Source organism: Apodemus sylvaticus, chromosome 3, assembly GCF_947179515.1.
Source record: "Apodemus sylvaticus chromosome 3, mApoSyl1.1, whole genome shotgun sequence".
NCBI classification, from domain to species: domain Eukaryota; kingdom Metazoa; phylum Chordata; class Mammalia; order Rodentia; family Muridae; genus Apodemus; species Apodemus sylvaticus.
The window spans coordinates 149,698,985-149,719,983 of record NC_067474.1 but is presented as its reverse complement, the minus strand read 5'-3'; the positions used below and the strand labels follow the sequence as shown (position 1 = coordinate 149,719,983).

Sequence of the window (20,999 nt, the reverse complement as noted above, 5' to 3'; positions counted from 1 at the left end):
TGTGCACACACATGCGCATGCACACACTCACACATACATGCACACACTCTTGCACACAGGCACACAAGCACTAGCATGCACACATGCCTTCACACATGCATGCACATACATTATTTAACATGTCCACTACGTGCCAGGTCTGTGACGGACACATCGCATGTTACACATAACCCTCTCAAACAAGCCCCTAAGAGTTATCCTCTCTGACATGGGGAAATGGAGTCTGAAAGGTTAAGCTCTTTGTCTGTCGTCACACAGCCAGTGAGAACTTGAAGCTAAGTCCGTTGGACCACACACTGAGCTCTTGCTACTGAACTCAGTCAGGCAAATGGATACTGTGGACATCACAAGATCCATTGCGGTCAAGCTTTCACGGACAGAGTCCTTCTCCCAGCAGATGGGGACCTTGTCTGGTCACCTCTGTGACCTTTGTACACACGGTGTTCTGTAAACACGGTTTAATGGGTCACTAACCTCTAGTGGGCATTCACTGATCTGTCTTCACACTGACTGCTCAGTCACCTGGAGAATTTCCAAGCGATTCCTGCTCAGGCCTTTTCCCTGGGAGACTCTGACTCTGATTCCACAGGGTCAAGGTCCAAGGTATCTGAGGTTCTTTGGGTAAGGTCTAGAACCAGCATAGAGGAACCTTTAGTAGCTGCTACCAGATCAGCCAGCTCGCTCCTTCAAAGCGCTTCTGGTGACTGGAAGCATGACATTCCTGGAGCCTGCCCAGGAGCCAGAGGAACCCTGCGTGCTTTCCCAGAAAACACCAGGCCTCCCTCTACAGGGATTAATACGCCTAAGAACTCAGTGACTGGGGGCTGTAGCTCAGTTGGTAGAGTGATTGTCTAGCATGCATGAAGTTCTGGGTTCAGCCTCTAGTCCTGCATATGCTGTGTGGAACATGCTTGCAGGAAGATCAAGAATTCAGAGTCATCCTCCGCTACATAGCAAGTTCAAGGCCAGCCTGTGCTACGGGAGATCCTGTCACGAGCTGGGAAGATAGCTCAGTAAGGGACTGGCTGCCCAAGCACAGGGACCTGAATTCAGATCCTGGCACTCATAAACAGTCAGGCTCACAGCACTTCTGCAAGCAGCACAGTGAGGCAGAAATGGGGATATCCCTTTGTCTGGGGTCACACAGCCAGTAGGAACTCAAAGTTGGTCGGACCTCACTTACTGATCGCTGCTACCAAACCCAGCTAGGCAAATGGATACAGTGGTCATTGACCAGGCCGCAGTGAGAGACCCTGTGTTGAAACACGAAGGTCTGCAGCAATCACACATGGATGTCTGAGGCCAACCTCTGGTCACCCACACACCCACACACACACATTTAGCAGCACACATGTTCACCGACATACAGCAACATATGCCCCACCCACGCAGCACCCTCAGACACTTCACACACACACACACACACACAGTAAAGAGTAAAAAGAAAGATAAACAACAGAGCTGGAAGATCAAACTGCCTTTGAAGCTGTTTCTTCCTTCCAAAGTTTCAGTTTCTGTTCCCAGATCTACCTTGCCACTCCACAGACCAGACAGAGCTGGACATCGACCAAGTAAAGCCCATGCTCAAGGCTGAGGCGTGTGCTGGAGGCCAGACTTTGAGACCAGGCCGAGGCTGACCCTCACCCCAGACAGAGGCAGCTGGGAGGGGAAGGGCTGGGATCCCATCCACCTCTCTTCAAAGTCATGGACAATCTCTTATAATCGGTCCCCATTTCTTCTCCCCAGTACACAGGAGACAATGACACCCCATTCCTAGTACTGAAGGCACTGATGGTGTTGCAGTCTGCTTATTTTGCTATAGCGGCATCCAGGCAGCTGGCCACCCCCTCCTCCTCTGTCCTCACAGCTCTGAGGTCCTGCAGTCCACACATTCCTCCCCTCTTCCCTGGAGTGCCTTTCCAGTCTCATCTATTAGCTTCTTCCGCGGTCTCTCCAGACTTCAGTTGTAAATGAGATGCACAGATTCAGAGACTTTTGGAGTACTGGGTTATAGACTCCCAGACACTTTACACACTGCTAAACCTATGCCAAGGACATGTGACACCAACACACAAGTCTTAGCAGGTCATGTCTCATAAAAGCCAGAGAGATGGTGTTCTGGCTTTTCTGGGTCCCTGCACCTGGCCTCTCACTGTGGGTCTGCACCAGAAGACCAGAGCATGGAAAACCCATTGTAGTGCTGGTTAGCTACGGCAGTGACAGTGTCTAGGAACAGTGGCACCTTAAGCTGTAGCATTATGGAATGGCGTCCTGCCAGCCTGGCCTGTGATGTCATCTGCCTGCTGCTCAGCCCCAGTTCTCCAGCTCTGGGAGTTTCTGGGAACTACTGAGTTTCCTATCAAGTGACTTTCTATTCTGTTTAGAACAGCCCAGGTGGGGGTTCCTGGGCTTACAGTAAGATACCTCAGGATACACCTACCATCCCACAAATTGGACCTGGTGTGTGTGTGTGTGTGTGTGTGCACACGCGTGCATGTGCGTGTGCGTGTGCGTGTACGTGTGTGTGTGTGTGTGTGTGAGAGAGAGAGAGAGAGAGAGAGAGAGAGAGAGAGAGAGAGAGAAGCGGGTAGGCCAGAAGTTGACGTTGAGTGTCTTCTTCAATCACTCTCTATCTTATTCAATTATTTTGGTTTTGGCTGTCCTGGAACCCGCTCTGTAGACCAGGCTGGCCTCTAACTTAGAGATCTGCCTACCTCTGCCTCCCAAGTGCTGAGGTGTGCCACCATACCCGAGTGTCCTGGAACTTGCTCTGTAGACTAGGCTGGCTTTGAACTCAGAGCTCCTCCTGCCTCTGCTTCCTAAACTGGGATTAATGGTATGTGCCCCCTTGCCCAGTTTCTTTTGCCTTTTTGAGATAAGGTCCCAAGTAATCTTAGTACTCAGATTACATATCGTAATCTTTGAGGCTAGCCTGTTCTACACAGCTGGTTACGAGATCAGCTTCAACTACAGAAGATACATGGAGAACCAAGTCAACAACATGAGACTCGGGGAGATGGCTCGGTGTGTACAGTGCTTGCCACACAGCCATGAAGACCTGACTCCCGAGCACCCACACAAAAAGCTAGGCCTGCCTAGGCCTACCTGTGCATCTCCTCCCAGGGCTGAGGAGGCAGAGACGGGAGGGCCCCTGGGGTTGGCTGGGCAGCCAATCTACTGGGTTAGTGTGTCCAGGTTCTAGGTGTGTTCCCGGTGTGGGGAGAACCAGGACACATAGTGAGATCCTGTCTCGAAATAATAGTAATGAATAATGACGGGAACAATAACAGCAAAACTCTTATACACAGGCACAGACAGAGACAGACAGACACACACAGACACAGACAGACACATACAGAGACAGACAGACATAGACATACACAGAGACAGACAGACACATACAGACAGGGACAAACACATCATCTGGTAAGCTTTTCCATTTGCCCCACACTAGGCTTCTCACCCTTCTGTCTCTTTTTCAGTCCCTCGTACACTTGAGGTTCTTTACGCATGTGGTTCTTTACTGTTGGAGGACCTCTGCTGAAGCTGTTCCCTCCAACTGGAACAACCCCAAGCCACTGTTCTCTGTTTTATTTGTCAGTCAACCAATCCTTTCTAGGCACCTACTGGAGTGCTATGACAAGGGGCTGGGAGTACAGCTTGCAGCAGAAGATATATTTAGTATGCATGACACCCTAAATTTAATTGCTAGCCACATTGAAAACAGTAATTAAACCTGGGAATACAACACCAAGCTTAAAGTCTAGTCTTATGGAAGAGAAAAATCTATTCTATCAAGAAACCAGATGTTAATGAAATAGTTATACAAATATATATTACATATATTTGTATAACTATAATATATATAACTATTATACAAATACATATATCATATATTTGCATAACCATTATATAAATATATACAATATATATTTGTATATATTATATATGTGTATATATACATATATATATGTATAATTAGTTTTTTGAGACAGGGTTTTCTCTGTGTAGACCCAGCTGTCCCAGAACTTGCTCTATACACCAGACTGCCTTGAACTCACAGAAATTCACCTGCCTCTGCCTCTCGAGTACTGAGATTAAAGACATGTGTTGCCACTACCTGGTAATAAATCTAAATTTTATCTGTGGGACCAGCAGGAAATACCATAAAAACACTGAGCAGCCAGGCCAGCTGAAGAGCTGATAGGTGTGGACCAGGGAACAATTGAGGCAGACAAGGTGGGCAGACTGCAGATACACAGCAGGTAAAACTCATGGCCCTTGGTGAAGAAGAGTGCGCGAGCCTCCCAACAGAACCTGGCGGCCGGCCTGCAGAGTCATGAGTGTGGTCTAAGCAAAACCGCGGCAAACTGCTGGACATGGGAGTCTGGGCGGGTGAGTCACTGAGAGGCAGGAGGTGGCTGAAGCCATGGCCAGACAGCCTGGAGAGAAGGGCAGTAGCAGGAAGAGAGATGACCCAGGGCCCAGCCTTAAGGAATGCCGGGACAAGGGGATGAACTTCCTGCCACCTGCTACCATAGACGATCGCTATTGACTTCACTCTACTGTTCCCTGGGCGGACTTCTCCAGAACAGGCCGGCAGGGACTGCCTCTCTCTTGCTGAGAGATGAGCGTTCCCAGAATCCACTGCTTGGAACACAGTGCCATTATGAGACCCTTGACAAGGCTGTCTCATCCAATCCTTGGACAATATGATTGGGTTTTTGATCCGCACTGTGTGGCAAGAACTCTGCTAAGCACCCCTTACATGCCAGTCCATCTTTAAACTCCCTGTCTAGCTTCCTAACAGGCTCAGCAGCAGCTAGGATAATATGCAACTGTTCTAAAGAGGGAGACACTGGCAGAGGGCCTCATGAACCTACCTCTCCAGAGGCTACACCAACGGGAGAGAAGCTCTGGGGATGCTCATGACAGGGAGGTGGGGGGAATCTCTAGACCCTGTCCTCCTTCTCTAAGAAGTGATCTCCTCCCCCCAGGGTTAAAACCACGGCCATGTTTATCATGCCTGAGTCTATACCTCCGTGACCTCTGTTGATGAAACCGGGGGTGGAGATCTGGCTTCTGTAATCAGTCCAGAAGCTGGGTTGGGCTGTCAGGAATTTGGAAGTGGGACATGAGAGACTGGCTGGGTTACCTTTAGACACCGGACCAGTGAGGTCACTTAACCGTGGGGGCCGAAGCTGCACTCTGGGGCCTATCCAACCAGAAGGGAGCGGACGCAATAAGAAGGAGAGACAGAGTAAGACAAGGCGAACGAGGTGGCTGCCTAAGCCCCTGACGCCTCCCAAGCCTCAGCCCCCAGGCCACTCGGGGTCCAGCTCCAAGAGGCAGCTCTGCTTCTCTATTTCTAAAACAAGCTTCCTTTCCACAGGAACCGGCCAGGAGCGTTTATATCATCTACAGTCGCCAGGATCCCGTAATTTTTCTTGTTTTGTTTTCAGAGACAGGGTCTCTCTATTATGTAGCCCTGGCTGTCCTGGAACTTGCTATGTAGGCCAGGCTGGCTTCAAACTCACAGAGATCTGCCTGCCTCTGCCTCCCAAGTGCTGGGATTAAGACAAGAGCCCCCATGCCCAGTCTATGTAATAGTTTACACTAAAACAAAAAGACACATCATGAGGCAAACCGTAAGGACATTAGTACTGCATATGCTGCCATTTTGCTCTTATTTTTACAGCACCTGAGACTGGACCTAAGATGCTGAGCTGTATTGTATCCCCACCTTGCGAATATTAAAACTTGAGGATGAACTTCTTAGCCAGAGGAGGTGGTACATGCCCACAATTATAACATGCAGAATTTGAGGCCAGCCTGGAGCTACATAGCAAAGCCCTGTGTCAAAAAGAAAAGGAAAGGGAAAGGAAAGAAAGAAAAGAAATTCTGGGGCTGGAGAGCTGGCTCAGAGGTTAAGAGCACTGACTGCTCTTCCAAAGGTACTGAGTTCAAGTCCCAGCAAGCACATGGTGGCTGACAACCATCTGTAATAGAATCTGATGCCCTCTTCTGGTGTGTCTGAAGACAGCTACAGTTTTACTCATATAAATATAATAAATAAATCTTTTTGAAAGAAAGAAAGAAAGAAAGAAAGAAAGAAAGAAAGAAAGAAAGAAAGAAAGAAATCCTTTCAAAAAACCAAAATCACTGGTTCACTGGTACGGGTGTGGTGGTGCACACCTGTAATCCTAGCATTCAGTAGTAAGAGAGACGGGAGTATCATGAATTTCAGGATAGCGTGGGCTAGACCCTGTCTCAAAACACACACACACATACACACACACCAAAGAAAAGGTAATTCTAACTCCACCAGAATTTCAGCTATGCAGTGTAAGACATGATATGGATTTAAGGTAAACATTCCCCTAGTCATGACCCTTCCCCCACCTATCAGCTCAGGACTGGAAGTCTGCACAAGTCCACAAGGACAGCCTCTCGCAGAGCACGGGTCAAAATGGTCTCCGGGCTTCCTGGCATGCTTTCTTCCAACCGATGGCCCCTGAATGCACTCACCATGTTCTTCACTAAACTGGGGTCACCTAGTCTTCTACCTGGAACTAGACTTTCCCCCAGGGAGTTCCCATGTGGCACTGGTCCCCACTGGCTCCCTTCCTAGCTGTTCCTGTGGCCTCAGACAGCACTGACTGCGCCTTTCACTGCATGCTCAGGACAAGTCCTGGCCTCCTCAGAGCAGGATCAGTATGCCCTTAGTACCCAGCACAGAGACAGCACAGAGAACTACACAAAGCACAGCAGCCAGCCAGGCCTGCAGTGTCCCACGGCGGGCGCAGCTGCCTTCCTTTCCCTGTGAAAGTCCATGGGGCGGCGGCGGCTGCAGAGGGGTCCAGGGCAGGCAGGGGCTGTCTGATGCAGGGACTATTTTAATACTCCTCTGTGTGGCACAGAGATGCACAATGAAAACCAGGCCACCATCTGCAATCCAGTGAGGTTTTAAGCAGGAGGAATCATGAGACTCAGGTGCAAGATGAAAAAATTGAGGTTTGGCAGTGTTCTAGAAAGTGATGTTTGCAGGAAAGAGAGTGGGATCAGAGGCAAAGGCAACGAGGGAGAAATGTCAACGGCCCTACTCCCTCGCTCTGCAAGCTCAGGCAGTGTCTTGCCCTCTCTGTGTACAGATTCCTCCATCTTAAGTGAGAGAAATTCTAGCTGATTCCTCATTTACCAGGGTCCTTCATCCTGGACATTCTTGGTTCCTATGACTTGTCCAGGGTCTTCCCCCGAGTGAGGTTGACAAAAAAGGCCTGCAGATCCTAGGACGGAGTCCCTAGTTACTTCCAGGAAACTGCTTAGAACTAGGAGCCTTGATTCAGGAAGCAGCTACAGCTTAAAGTCTGGTGTTAGGTTAGTCATATCCAGTAAAAAAAAAAAAAAAAAAAAAGAATCCCAGTATCAAACTACATGTAAACCCATCACAATAACAGAGAGACGTGACCACAAAACCAACCAGAAAACCCCAGCGAATTCTAAGTCATAAGCCATAAGTCAGTCTCATTTTTTGGGACACTGGAATGTTGAAGGAGAAAGCTGAGCTCGCGGATCTCCTGCCTTTCTGTTGCAAAAGCCAACGCTTGAAAGCACACGGATCTGAAGGGAAAGAAAAAGAAAAAGAGAAAGAAAAAGAAAAAGAAAAAAAAGCTGGATTTTGGCCTGACCTGAGGCAAATCTGAGCTTACACAGTCAGGGAAGGTCAGTCAAATGCACCCACACTTACAGCCAGAGCGGACCCCCTGTGTTCTGATCCAACAACACTCTAATGGACAACCCAGAGAAGAGGATGATGGGTAAAATCCCTAAAGATGCTGAAGATGTGGTGACTCTGAACCTATGCATCACTTGAAATTGACAGTCTTTGTATAGTTCTCTGCCTTCCTTACCAAGGAGGAAAAAGTCCAGACAGAGAGCAGCCAGTCAGGGAGAGAAGAGGAAGGGAGATTTCCTAAGAGTATTTCTGTGTAGCTTTGTATCTGCCACACAGTAGGTAGGAAAGGGTAGGAAGCCAGAATGACCACTGAAGTCCAAAATGTCACCTCAACCCAGGGCATCCTCTAGAAGAGAGCTGTGCTCCTATTATCCCCCTCTGGCCCCAGACTACTGCTGCTCCTGAATATTCCTAGTGGACGAAAACCTGCAGCGAGTTCAAAGAGGAATGAACTCCAGTGAGCTTGGGAATGGGGTGGGGCAGCCTACGAGGGCGAAAGAAAGAGCCTGGGACACTTTGCCTGGAAACACAAAGAGGAGAGGAGAGGGGAGGGGAGCCTATAAACTTGCCCGCGACGGCCAAGGTGAACCCCGGCTCCTGGCGCCTTCCCATTCACATTCATTCCACAAGGCGAGCCAAGTCTCAGAACCAGCAGCCAGGAGGAGGGGGCCTCCTCTCTCTTGCAGCCTGGGAGAGGTAAGTTCAGGGCTGAGCCTGCTTCTCAGAAAGGGAGTGACCTGAGGGGTTGCATATTTGTGGGGTTCTAAAAACTAAAACCCAGAACTGTAAGCCGCTGAGCAAATACACATAAAAAGGGCAGGTCGCCCAAAGTATTTGGGAGATGTGCCCCAACATGTGAAGTCTGTATCGAGGTGACCCCGAGATCCCCGACAAAGTCCATCTGGTCCTCTCTCCCCGGCTCCACCGTGGGGACACAGATGTTTGAGATGAGCTCGGTTCCCACAGATCTAGGAGGGGCGGGTTTCTGGAGCTCAGCGAAGAGCCATCCTAGCTCCAAGCATTCCTGCAAAGGTCAAAGCCAGGCCCCAAGTTGACGTGAGGTTCCCCTCCCGCCTCGGCCCCTCACCTCCTCCCGTGCCAGCGCCGCCCCGCGGCACCGGGGCATCTTGGCTGCGAAGGCAGCTGCCCCGGCTGGGGAACTGAGGTCCTCCGCGGTGACGGCCAGGAACTCCGCGACACTGAGCTGTTCCGGCATGGCGGGCGCGAGGCGGGGACGCCGGGGCTGCCTAGAGCGCGGGAGTCGCTGCACTTAACCGTGCTGGTGCTGGTATAGCTGCTCCGCGCAGGGCCGGTCTCACTACCCGCAGCGTCCTAGTGGAGGCCTCTGCACTCCCTGCCCCGCCCCGCCCCTAACTCTCTTCGGCCACGCCCCCGGCCCGCTTGTCAGCCTCCCTGGCCACGCCCCCATCCCTCACGCTCCGGCCACACCCCAGCCGCGCCTCTAACTCCCTGGTCACGCCCCAACCTCGCGTTGGCCCCACTCTGCCCCGCCTCCAAGACCTACAGTTGGGGGAAGAGTTCTCCCGGGACTCCCAGGCCCCGCCCCCCAGGTCCGCTTCCCTTCTTAGCCCCGCCCCCAAGGCCTACCAGTTTCAGAGTGCGGCACTCACGCCTGCCCTTGTCCAGCATCACCCAGCCCCGCCCCTAGCTCGGGGCTCCGCCCACCGTGCTCTGGCCGTCTCCTTGTTCACACGTTCGCTTCTCCTTACTCAGGGTTCTTCAGAGCAGTCTCTTCCTCTACCTCACCGGTGCTGAGATTAAAGGCAAGGCCTGTGCCACCGAGGCCATATAAGATCTTCCGCCATCAGTCAGCTATGTGCCATTGAATCAATTGCCCCTCAGGTTTTTATTTTTCGTTTATTTATTTATTTATTTATTTATTTATTGGTTTTTTTGGATTTGGTTTTTTTCAAGACAGGGTTTCTCTGTGTAGCCCTGGCTGTCCTGGAACTCACTCTGTAGACCAGGCTGGCCTCGAACTTAGAAATCCGCCTGCCTCTGCCTCCCAGAGTGCTGGGGGTTACAGGCATGCGCCACCACCGCCTGGCTGCCCCTCGGGTTTTTAAAAGGAATCGTGTCATAACCCAGAATGTGTTTAAATAGGAATGGGAGAGGTTCACCCTTATCTCGGGTACACAGAGCTCAGGGGTTTTTGTTGTTGTTGTTTTTGGTGTTTTGCGAGTTTTTGTTTTGTTTTTGCCCAATTTCTTAATTCCAGCTGTGAGCCAGGGACCCTTCGCACGCCAATTCCTCTTTTGCTTCTGCTTGCAAGCTTCATCCATCTCACTGGGCTCTTTCCGAGGCTGCTTCTCGACACCTTCATGGCCCAACTTGGCGCCTGGCTGGGATCTGGCTCCCTTTCCCCAGACCAGATGCTAAGTGGCCCCAGCAGTTCCTTCGGGCTCCATGCTGAGACCTCACTTATGCTTCTCCCTGTCTGCCGCCCTCCGGTTTTGTTTATTTGATTTTGGGTTTTGTTTTTCAAGGTTTAGCTCAAATGTTTCAAACGTTACCACAAGGCTTATCCTGACCACCCTGTTTAAAACCAGTCACCCGCTGCGCCCCCCACCCTACCCCTCACTCCACATCCCCCATCCTTAATCATCTTTATTCTGCTGGGTTTTTGTGAATGAATACTGGGCGCTCTTGGAGGCCAGAAAAGGATATCAGAGCCCCTGGGACTAGAGTTATGGAGGGTGGTGAGCTACCAGGTTCGGTGCTGGGAATTGAACCAGGGTCATCTGCAAGAACAACTGTTCTTTAGACACTGAGTCATCTGTCCAGCCCCCTTCTAAAATTTTCATTTTTAGAAATTTGCTGTGTGCATAAATGTGTGAGTGTGTGTGCATGTGTGAATGTGTACTCATATCTGTCCACATACAGGACGCTGACACCATGAGGGCAGAGAACAGCTTTCAGGAGTTGGCTCCGCCACTCCCACGTGGGTTCCAAGGACTGAACTCAAGTCATCAGGCTGTGAGCAGGCTCCCTTTCTTACGTATCTGTTTATTTATCTTGAGACAGGGTTTTATATAGACTCAAACTTAACGTGTAGCCCTGGGGTAACCTCAGACTCCTGGGCCACCTGCTTCTCCCTCCTGAATGCTACTGCTGACAAGTACCAGCACGCCAGGGTTCTACGATGGCTTCTGTGTGCTAGCCCAGAACTCTAAACGCTACACTTCTGAGAGCAGTCCAGGGCGCTGCTTCCTCCCTTCCTCCCTTCCTCTCTTCCTCCCTCTGTTTTCTTCTTTTTGAGAGAGGGTCTTACTGTGGAGCCCTGGGTGGCCTGAAATTCACTGTATATCCCAGGCTGATCTCCACCTCACTGGAGCTCTGCCCCCCTCCGCTGGGATAAAGGCGCATGCTTGCTATGTCTGGTTCACTCCGCTTTCTTATTTGCCTCCCGTTTACCCTTCACTCTCCTTCTATTGCATAAACTCTGTAAGAAAAGGGCTTCGTTCTAGTGAGGGCTTTGTGGGAGACCAGGTTAGGATCCAGAGGCACAGACTGTCTGGTTGAATCCTGTCTTTGCTTTCTGTCTTAGGTAAGTAGCTTCATTTTTGAGGGGGCCAGTCTCCTGGTGGGGTGAGGAGGCCTTCAAAGGTCGTCAAATCGAGTAGATGATAAGCGAAATGCAGAGGTTAGCCCTGGCACGCCTTCATTGTGTTAATCGTTGCGCCCATGGCTCACACACAGTAGGCAAGCAATGAACACACCATGGCGTGGCGGTTTACACGCACTCAAAGCCAGCTGACCCACGGGCAGAAAGGGCAGAATCCGAATCCAGGAGTAATCTGAAGTCAGACTCCCTGCTTCTTTTGCTACCTTCTGGGGACAGGTTCTAGGCTCATCTCCACGATGTAGATAATCCATAATTTCTATTGCAAATGGGAACTGATGAGGGGTCATGGGGGGACTGGCAGTAAAGAGGATTCCCCACCCTGAGGCCGGGCTATGCTCTTGTACCCGACTCCCAGCCCCTTCTTGATCTAGATCTCTCTGTCTCTCTGGAGAAAAGAACCAACCTCCCTGCCCTTCCTGAGGGCACCATCTGTCTGCTCCTGTCACCTGCCTGCCCCAAAGCCTGTCTCTACTGTCCGCTAGCTCAGAGCCCCTGTAACGCCAACTCCAGGGGACCCAAACACCCTCTCTGTTCTCCACAGGCACCTGCACACACATGCACATACCTATGTACAAGCACATAACTTTAAAAAATAAATCTAGCCGGGCGGTGGTGGCGCATGCCTGTAATCCCAGCACTCTTGGAGGCAGAGGCAGGCGGCCAGAGCTACACAGAGAAACCCTGTCTCGAAAAAAACCAAATCCAAAAAAAAAAAAAAAAAAAATCTAGTAAATCCAATAAATCCATCTACACATCTGGAGTTCCTCAGAAGGGGATTTTCATGTTCCCAGGACATGAATCAATGATGAAAGTGAAATCGATTCTCAGAGATGCTCTTTGTCTCCATCCTAGGTCCAGTCCTCACAATCCTCTCAAAATTAGCTCCCCATGTGGCTCACTTGGTTATCCCTTACATTGTCTGTTGTGTTTTATAAAAAAGAAAGAACCAGAATGTGTGTGTAGAGGCTCGGTGTGGTGAGGTGGAAGGGGGTGCCTCTGCGGGGCCCATGCTGCAGGCCCCAGAGAGAGAGAGAGAGAGAGAGAGATGGAGAGAGAGAGAGAGAGAGAGAGAGAGAGAGAGAGAGAGAGAGAGGGAGAGAGAGAGAGAGAGAGAGAGAGAGATGGAGAGAGAGAAATGGAGAGAGAAGGAACAGAGGAGGTAAGACAGTAAGGAGCGGCAAACAACCCCTTTTATAGGGGGTCAGGCTATTGCCAGGTAACTGTGGGGCAGAGCCTAGAAGGAATGCTAACAATGCTGAGACACAGAGGGACCCCTACTTCCTCTCTCTTCGCATCTTCCAGCTTGGTAATTCCCTGACCTGAATTGTTCCCACGAGAGTTCCTGGCCAAAGAACTGAGAAGTACCAAGAAGTCAAACGCAGTCGCTTCCCAGGGACCAGTGATCTCTGTACAACCTCAGTTCAAGCCACATGCTGACTCTAATCTTTGAATCTCAACTCTTAAATTTCTTTAAGAGAGAACTAGGTATTTCCTGCCAAAAAGAGACAGAAGAGGACAACCTCAAACTTGAGCGCCACACTTGGTGCCATGGCGCCCCCTAGTGTTGAATAGTGCACAACCCACACAGCTGGAGAGCAGAACTCAGTAGTCTGGAGTACTTATTCATTAGGGTGGGCCAGACTTCTGGAGAGCCGGCAGAGGAGCTCACCCACCCACGAAGCAGAAGCATGATTTTTCATCAACGTCAGTTTCCAGAGAACAGTGTGAATGGATGAGATACTTCAAAAATCAAACTTTCAAAGAGTCAGGGAATCCATGAACAAGGTTGGAATCTTCTAAAGAGATATTTAGCAGGTACATAAAAACATCTGCTACAGGAATGTATATCAGAGTACTTCTGCACAGCTAGGCACGACCATAGATCTTAAGACTAGGTGAGATGGCTCTGTGGCAAAAGATACTTGCTTTTTGCCAAACTTGAGAAGCAGAGGCAGGCAGATCTCTTGTGGGTTGGAGGTCAGCTTGGTTTAGATAGAGAGTTCCAGGCCAGCCATGGCTACATAGTGAGACCCTAGCTCAAAAACAAAGAAACAAAAAAGCGTGATTTCTTTGAAAGCCTGGAGATCTGAGTTTGGTCCCCAGAACCCATGTGTTATACATGTTCTGACACACATATACACACACGTATACACACATGATCCCCAGAACCCATACATTATACATGCTCTGACATATATATACACACATATACACACATGATCCCCAGAACCCATGAATTATACATGCTATGACACACATGTACACATACACATGCATATATATATATATACATGATCCCCAGAACCTATGCATTATTCAGGCTCTGGCACACATGTACACACACACACACACACACACACACACACATATATATATATATATATATATATATATATATATATATATATATACACACACACACATGATCCCTAGAGCCCATGCATTATACATGCTCTGGCACACATGTACACACACACACACACATGCACAAATGATAAATTATAAAATGTTTATGATGTTTCTTAATTTTTAAAAAGATTTTTTTATTTTGTGTATATGAGAGTTTTGCCTGCGTATACGTATATATATCACATGTGTGCCTGGTGCCTATGGAAACCACAAGAGGGCATAAATGCCCTGGAATTAGAGTTGCTGTGTTTGTGCTGGGAACATAATCCATGTTCTCTCCAAGAACAACAAATGCTCTTCACCACAGAGCCATCTCCCCAGCCCTCAGTGGCTTTTCTTAGAAGACCAAGAGATTGGAGGCCGTGGGTGTGATTTCATGTCTTGAGTTCTCAGAGCCCTGGAAATTGCAGCACCTCATACAAACAATGGGTGTCAGTGCAGGCCAATAATGCCTGTGATTCCAGCACTGGAGAGTCGGGGAGAGAAGGCTGATAAAATCAAGGTCATCCTCTGCTACAGAGATTGCTTGAAGCCAGCCTGGGCTACATGAGACCCTGTCTCAAAAAAAAAAGGTAAAGTTGAGAAAGGGCGCAGTAGCTTAAAGCACAAACCGTTCTTGCAGAGGACCTGAGTTTGACTCCCAGCAGCCATGTCTGTTGTAAGAATTACTTCATCTCAAATGGGGTTTCTACCCCACATTTTATCATTCAGTTTACAGATAAAAGACACAACCTTTATATTTATAGTAAGCCTAATCAGCACTAGAGCTGGGCAGATGTCTATCCTCTATGCTATTAGAACCACCAATAGCCCTGAATTATAAGTTGCCATGCTCTATCTGGGCAGCTTTTGCTCCATTGGCCAGCCCTCATGGCCGTGTTTTTATGACTCACCTACGCCATGATGTCATCTCTTCCCACACTCCCCTCCCCATGGTCTCTCAGACCCCAAGCCTGGGAACCCAAACCCCACCTATCTCTCTTCTGACCAGCTACAGGCTGTGGGCATCTTTTTTTTTTTTTCACCACACTTGGCAGGCAAGATTACACAGTGTCACTTGTGTTTGTGCAGATTCTTTTGTCCCTGGGGGCAACCAGGCCTTGGGGGCTAATATTTAGCATTGCAATACATAGCAAAAGACCAGACCTCAGTGTATATCAGACGAGCCACAACTGCCTGTAACTCCAGTTCCAGGTGACCACCTCATAAGCAGACATATACATATAAATTAATAACAACAACAACAGCCACAGCAGCAGCAACAACAACAACAATAAGTTTAAAGGATGTGAGAGGGATTGGGGTGGGATGGGTATCCCATGAAATAATAATCTAATTGAAACTTATCAAAAGCTTGCTTTGTGCCAGCTAGGATGACACATACCTTTAATCCCAGCACTAGGCAGGCAGAGGCAGGTGGATATCCCTGAGTTAAAGGCTAGAACAGCCAGAGCTAAAGAGAGAGATCTTGTTTCTGTCTCAAAAGCAAACAACAGCAAACTTAGGAATCCTCACAAAGGTAACTTATCCGAAGGCCGGTTGACAAAGCTCAGGGGTAGAACGCTTGGGCAGCAAGGTGCAAGCCTGGAGTTGGTTCCCAGCACTGTAGCAAAACCAAACTTGCCTAAGTTCATTAGCCAGGTGGCGAGGAAACCAGAAAGGCAGATGCCAGCATCCGGTCCAGATGTGACTGGGCGCCCAGCATCAGCTTCAAACTCCCCGGCCAACAGTGAGGATCAGCAAGCTAGCTTACTTACCACTTGCTAGCTGTGTGTCTTCAGAAAAGTAAATTCCCCTTTCTGGGCTTCAATGGACTTTCTGAGCCTCAAACAGACGTCTGTGAGAGTTTTCAAAGGAGGGTAGCGCCTTTCCTTGTGGCCACCAGAGGGCAGTAGGCTCACCATCACCGTGTGTGGACAAATCTCTCGGGCACCCAGACAGAACTTGCCAACACCTTTAGAGGACCCTCTGATTTTTATTTTCTGTCCTTTTTCCTTTCCTTCCCTCCTTTTTTTTCCCAGAAATGTCTCACTATGTAGACCAGGATGACTTATAACTCTCCATTCTCCTGCCTCAGCTTCTGGAGTACATATAGTCAGTTTCAATGATCCTGTTCATGAAGGGACCACATACTTCTGAAAGGGAGTGTGACCTTGCCTGGATTAACGCATCGCCGGCCAACAGACCCACTGGGCATCTCCCTTCCTGACTCCAGCCTGCTGGGGCCGCTTGGTGTGAGCATCCATCCTGGTCTCTGTTTTCTGTAATTAAGCCATTATGCTTCTGTAAGAACAGAAAACCTTTATGCACAGCAATGACCTCTTACTGAAGGTAAGAACTTTCCACAGTCTCCAGTCCAAAAGAGATGGTTCAGATAGAGTTAGTTCATTGTCGTGCACAGCACGAGAATATGTACCGCGCAGGATGTGAACGCTGTGTGTTCAGAGACAAGGTGAAGTCCCACAATGCATCACTCGCCAGCTTGGCCAGAAACATCTCTGATTTTTTTTTTCCAGACAGGGTTTCTCTGTGTATCCCTGGCTGTCCTGGAACTCTGTAAACCAGGCTGGCCTTGAACTCAGAAACCCGCCTGCCTCTGCCTCCCAAGTTCTGGGATTAAAGGCAAGCGCCACCACTGCCTGGCTGCCTCTGATTTTTATGCATTTGGTTTTAAATTCATTTTTAGTTATTATGCATTCAGAAACTGTTCGCTGTTGCCCCGCCCCTATTGTGTGCCCCCCCCCTTCAGATGTGTCACCCCATATAGAGTGGTTTAAATGAATGTGGTAATCTATGAACGGTGTAGTTTGAATTAGAACTGGCTGTAAGCACCACAAGTGAGGGAGGTTGCTATGGTTTCCCCCTAACAGATACAGGCACATAGTAGGTCCACAGGAAATGTTTGTGAGCCAGGTGTGATGGAACACACCAGTGACCTCAGCTACGCTGCAACCTGAGGCAGGAGGATTGTGAATTCAAAGCCAGTATGGGCAATTTTAGCAAGACTGAAAACACAGTAATAACAAACAAAAATGGGTGTGCCCGGTTGAGTGTTCAAATGCTCTGACTAGCGTGTTTGAGACCCTGGGTTTGAGCTCCAATTCTGAAAAAAAAAATCATGGAGCAAATGAGTGAAGATCCCTTCCAGTTCCTGTTTGAGATGGGGTCTGATGTAGCCACAGCTGCTGGCCTTGAACTCCTGACCCCCCCCCTGCTCCTTCCACCTTCCAAGTACTGGAGTTATATAGGCTGGCACCACTTCAATCAGCCTCTGGGTTTGGTTTGGCTTTATGGTAACTTACATTTTCATCTGCATTACTAAACATCTGAATAGACAGATGTTTAGCCCCCTGCTGAGCTCTGACACCCTCCCCTCTGCGGTCTTTGACCTTGATGTTAACCAGAGCTTCAGGTACACAGGGCTCCACAGCTGACTGGCTTGCCCAGGCTGTGGCCACCCGGGCAAAGAGGAAGCAAACTCTGAAAGCAGATGCACAGTATGGACCTGGAAGGAGACTTCTGACCCCACCCAGGCACAGCATAGATGCTCCATCCATAAATGTCTGAGAAATGAACGACCCTTGCCCAAAAGGGCTAACTTCATAGGTCTTGGGCAAGCGGACTTTTTGTTGTTGTTGTTTTTGTCTTCCTTTATCACAGAAGAAGAACGTGCAGGCAGTGGAGCCCAGGACCCAGGGTTCGAGGCTTGCACAGACCCAACCACTGATATACTCCAGCCTGATTCATACACTCACACTTGTATTCTGTTAGACAGGCTTACGGGTTGCCAGTAACTGTGCTGATGAATTCTCTGCATCCCTATCTCAATCCTACTTGGCCGTGACTCCTTTTTATTTTGCAAGGCTATATTTACTTGGTTTCTTTTTATTTAGATTTTTGACTCTGTTTAAATGAGCCAATAATTTTTTGCGTGTCTTCTCTGATGGGCTGTGCACCTTTTACATCTATCTTAGGCATGTCATTCAGGGGCTTCCAAGATGCTCGGAAGGCTGGGCCTGAGCCAGGTGACAGCAGAAGCAGTGATGCACACCTGCAATCCCAGTGCTCAGGCGCTGAGGCAGGAGATCTCTGAGTTTGAGGCCAGCCTGGTCTACAGAATGAGTTCCAGGACAGCCAGGACTGCACAGAGAAACCCTGTCTCAAACAAACAAACTGTACTGGCTGGTTTTGTGTGTCAACTTGACACAAGCTGAAGTTATCACTAAGAAAGGAGCTTCAGTTGGGGAAGTGCCTCCATGAGATCCAACTGTGGGGCATTTTCGAAATTAGTGATCAAGTGGGGAGGGCCCCTTGTGGGTGGTGCCATCTCTGGGCTGCTGGTCCTGGGTTCTATAAGAAAGCAAGCTGAGCAAGCCAGGGGAAGCAAGCCAGTAAGGAACATCTATCTCTCCATGGCCTCTGCATCAGCTCCTGCTTCCTGACCTGCTTGAGTTCCAGTCCTGACTTCCTTTTGTGATGAACAGCAATGCAGAAGTGTAAACTGAATAAACCCTTTCCTCCCCAACTTGCTTCTTGGTCATGATGTTTGTGCAGGAATAGAAACCCTGACTAAGACACTAACTAGAAAGAAAAAGAAAGAAAGAAAGAAAGAAAGAAAGAAAGAAAGAAAGAAAGAAAGAAAGAAAGAAAGAAAGAAAGAAAGAAAGAAAGGAAGAAAGAAAGAAAGAAACCCAGCTTGGCATGGTAGTACACACCTGTCCTCTCTAGCCCCCGACGGCATCTTAATAACAATAAGGACGATGACAACAGCAACCAAATAAACAAAAACAAAAAAGACTCTGTCCTAGTTTCATTTCTGATGTTGTGATTCAATGCCCTGACAAAAAGTAGCTGGGGAGAGAGAACCAGAGCTGGAGAGATGGCTCTGCTTGGCTCGGCGGTTAAGAGCACCCTCTGCTCTTCCAGAGGTCCTGAGTTCAATTCCCAGCAACCACATGGTGGCTCTCAACCGTCTGTAATGGGATCTGATGCCCTCTTCTGGTGTCTGAAGACAGTGACACTGTACTCATATACATAAAATAAATAAGTAGATTTTTAAAAAATAATAACTGGGGAAAGGGGACTTACTTTAGTTTATAGTTTGGCATTACAGTCCATCATTGCAAGGAAGCCAAGGTGTCTCAGTCAGGGACCCTCTTCCTACACAAACATCATGACCAAGAATCAAGTTGGGGAGGAGAGGGTACACTTTCCACATTGCTGTTGATCACCAAAGGAAGTCAGGACTGGACCTCAAGCAGGTCAGGAAGCAGGAGCTGATGCAGAGGCCATGGAGGGATGTTCCTTACTGGCTTGCTTCCCCTGGCTTGCTCAGCCCGCTCTCTTATAGAACCCAAGAACACCAGCCCAAGGATGGCACCACCCACAAGGGGCCCTCCCCACTTGATCACTAATTGAGAAAATGCCCCACAACTGGATGTCATGGAGGCACTTCCCCAACTGAAGATCCTTTCTCTGTGACAAATCCAGCCTGTGTCAAGTTGACACACAAAGCCAGCCAGTACATGGGGTATCACAACATCCTCAGTCAAGGGCAGAGATCCGTGCAGCATGCTTACCTGCTTCCGTGTGCTCAGCTGGACCCCCCCTCTAAGATTTATTTATTTCATGTATATGAGTACACTGTAGCTGTCTTCAGACATGCCAGAAGAGGGTGTCAGATCCTGTTACAGATGGTTGTGAACCACCATGTGGTTGCTGGGAATTGAACTCAGGACCTCTGGAAGAGCAGCCTGTGCTCTTAACCACTGAGCCATCTCTCCAGCACAACTTTTCCACTCTTACACTGTTTGGATCAACCTGCCTAGGGAATAGTGCTGCCCACAATGGGTTAGGTCTTCCCATATCAATTCACTTAATTAAGATATGCCCAAGGCCAACCCAATGCAGACAACCCCTCATTGAGACTCATCTGAGGCCAGGCGGTGGTGGCTCAGGTGGTACAGGCTGGTGGAACTGGCTTCTTTCTGCCACGTGGGCACATCTGCATATTCACCAGTTGATTCCTTGAGCTGTTCCATCTTTAAATTATTATGGTTATGAGCATTATATTTGTTTGTTTGTTTATTATATGTAAGTACACTGTAGCTGTCTTTGGATGCACCAGAAGAGGGCAGCAGATCTCATAACAGATGGTTATGAACCACCATGTGGTTGTTGGGGAATTAAACTCAGGACTTCTGGCAGAGCAGTCAGTGCTCTTAACCACTGAGCCATCTCTGCAGCCCAACATTAAATTTTCAATTATATTTTAAACGTACAATTAAAATTATTATATTCAATTACATTTTCATATATATTGGCCTTAAAAAACCTTTGTATTGATTCTTTGTGAATTTCCCATCATGCACCCCAATCCCACTCATCTCCCTGCCCCTTTGTATCCACCCTCCACCCTTGCAACCCCCACCCTCAAAATCTCTCTTTGGAAGCTGCAGTGTGTCACAGTGCATTGCATGGTGTATACCCTTTTGCCCAAACAGCTTTACTTGTGAATGTTCTGGCAGCCCCTGGACAGCAGGCCTTGTGGTAGCGTGGGTTTGATGGCGTGAGCTTGGGAGAGCTGGCGGGTTGACCAACTCAGCTACAGCGGAGATCAGGGCCTTGAGTTGGCCCACTCCAATATCTACCTCGTCTTTGAACTGCTGGCTCACATGAAAGGACCAGTCCTGCAGAGCCAAAATTACAGATCTCCACGACACAGGCCGACAACAGGCTATCTGAGCGGAGTCCCAGCACAGCTGTTTGGGCAAAAAGGTAACTGCGTGACACGGTGTGGCACATGGCAGCTTCTGAGGCTCTCCTTCACCCATGCCACCAGGGCCAGCTCTATCGTGCTGCCCATGCGAGGGACAGGGTCAGCTCTCCCTCCGTCACAGCCTCAGGGCCAGCTCACTGGCAACCCAAGAAACCAGGGCCAGCTCTGCTGTGCTGACAGGGTTCAGGGCGTGCTCTTCTGAGTACGGCAGCTGTCGAGGGGCGGGGCCAGCTCTGCACAGCCCTTGGATGTCATCATGGCCCTAGACCAGGGACATCCCCATGGCCCCTGGTGGTAACATGGGCCAAGAACATTGACACCAACCGACCGATAGACAGACAGACAGACACACCACACACACACACACACACACACACACACACACCATGGACTCAAACAGGGCCCTCCGGGACCTCACCTTGGCTGCAGGT

General features: G+C 49.1%; 1 protein-coding gene across 2 annotated transcripts in view; it reads right to left on the bottom strand.

Moving 5' to 3' along the window:
- Nucleotides 1-9,092, bottom strand: part of Asap3 (ArfGAP with SH3 domain, ankyrin repeat and PH domain 3) — a 42,843-nt gene extending 33,751 nt beyond the window's left edge. For both annotated transcript variants that reach the window (XM_052177772.1, XM_052177773.1), the window contains exon 1: nucleotides 8,823-9,092. In XM_052177772.1, coding sequence (XP_052033732.1) covers nucleotides 8,823-8,951 — 129 coding nt within the window. In that variant the 5' untranslated portion in view covers nucleotides 8,952-9,092. The remainder of the gene's footprint in view (nucleotides 1-8,822) is intronic.
- Nucleotides 9,093-20,999: the final 11,907 nt, after the last annotated feature.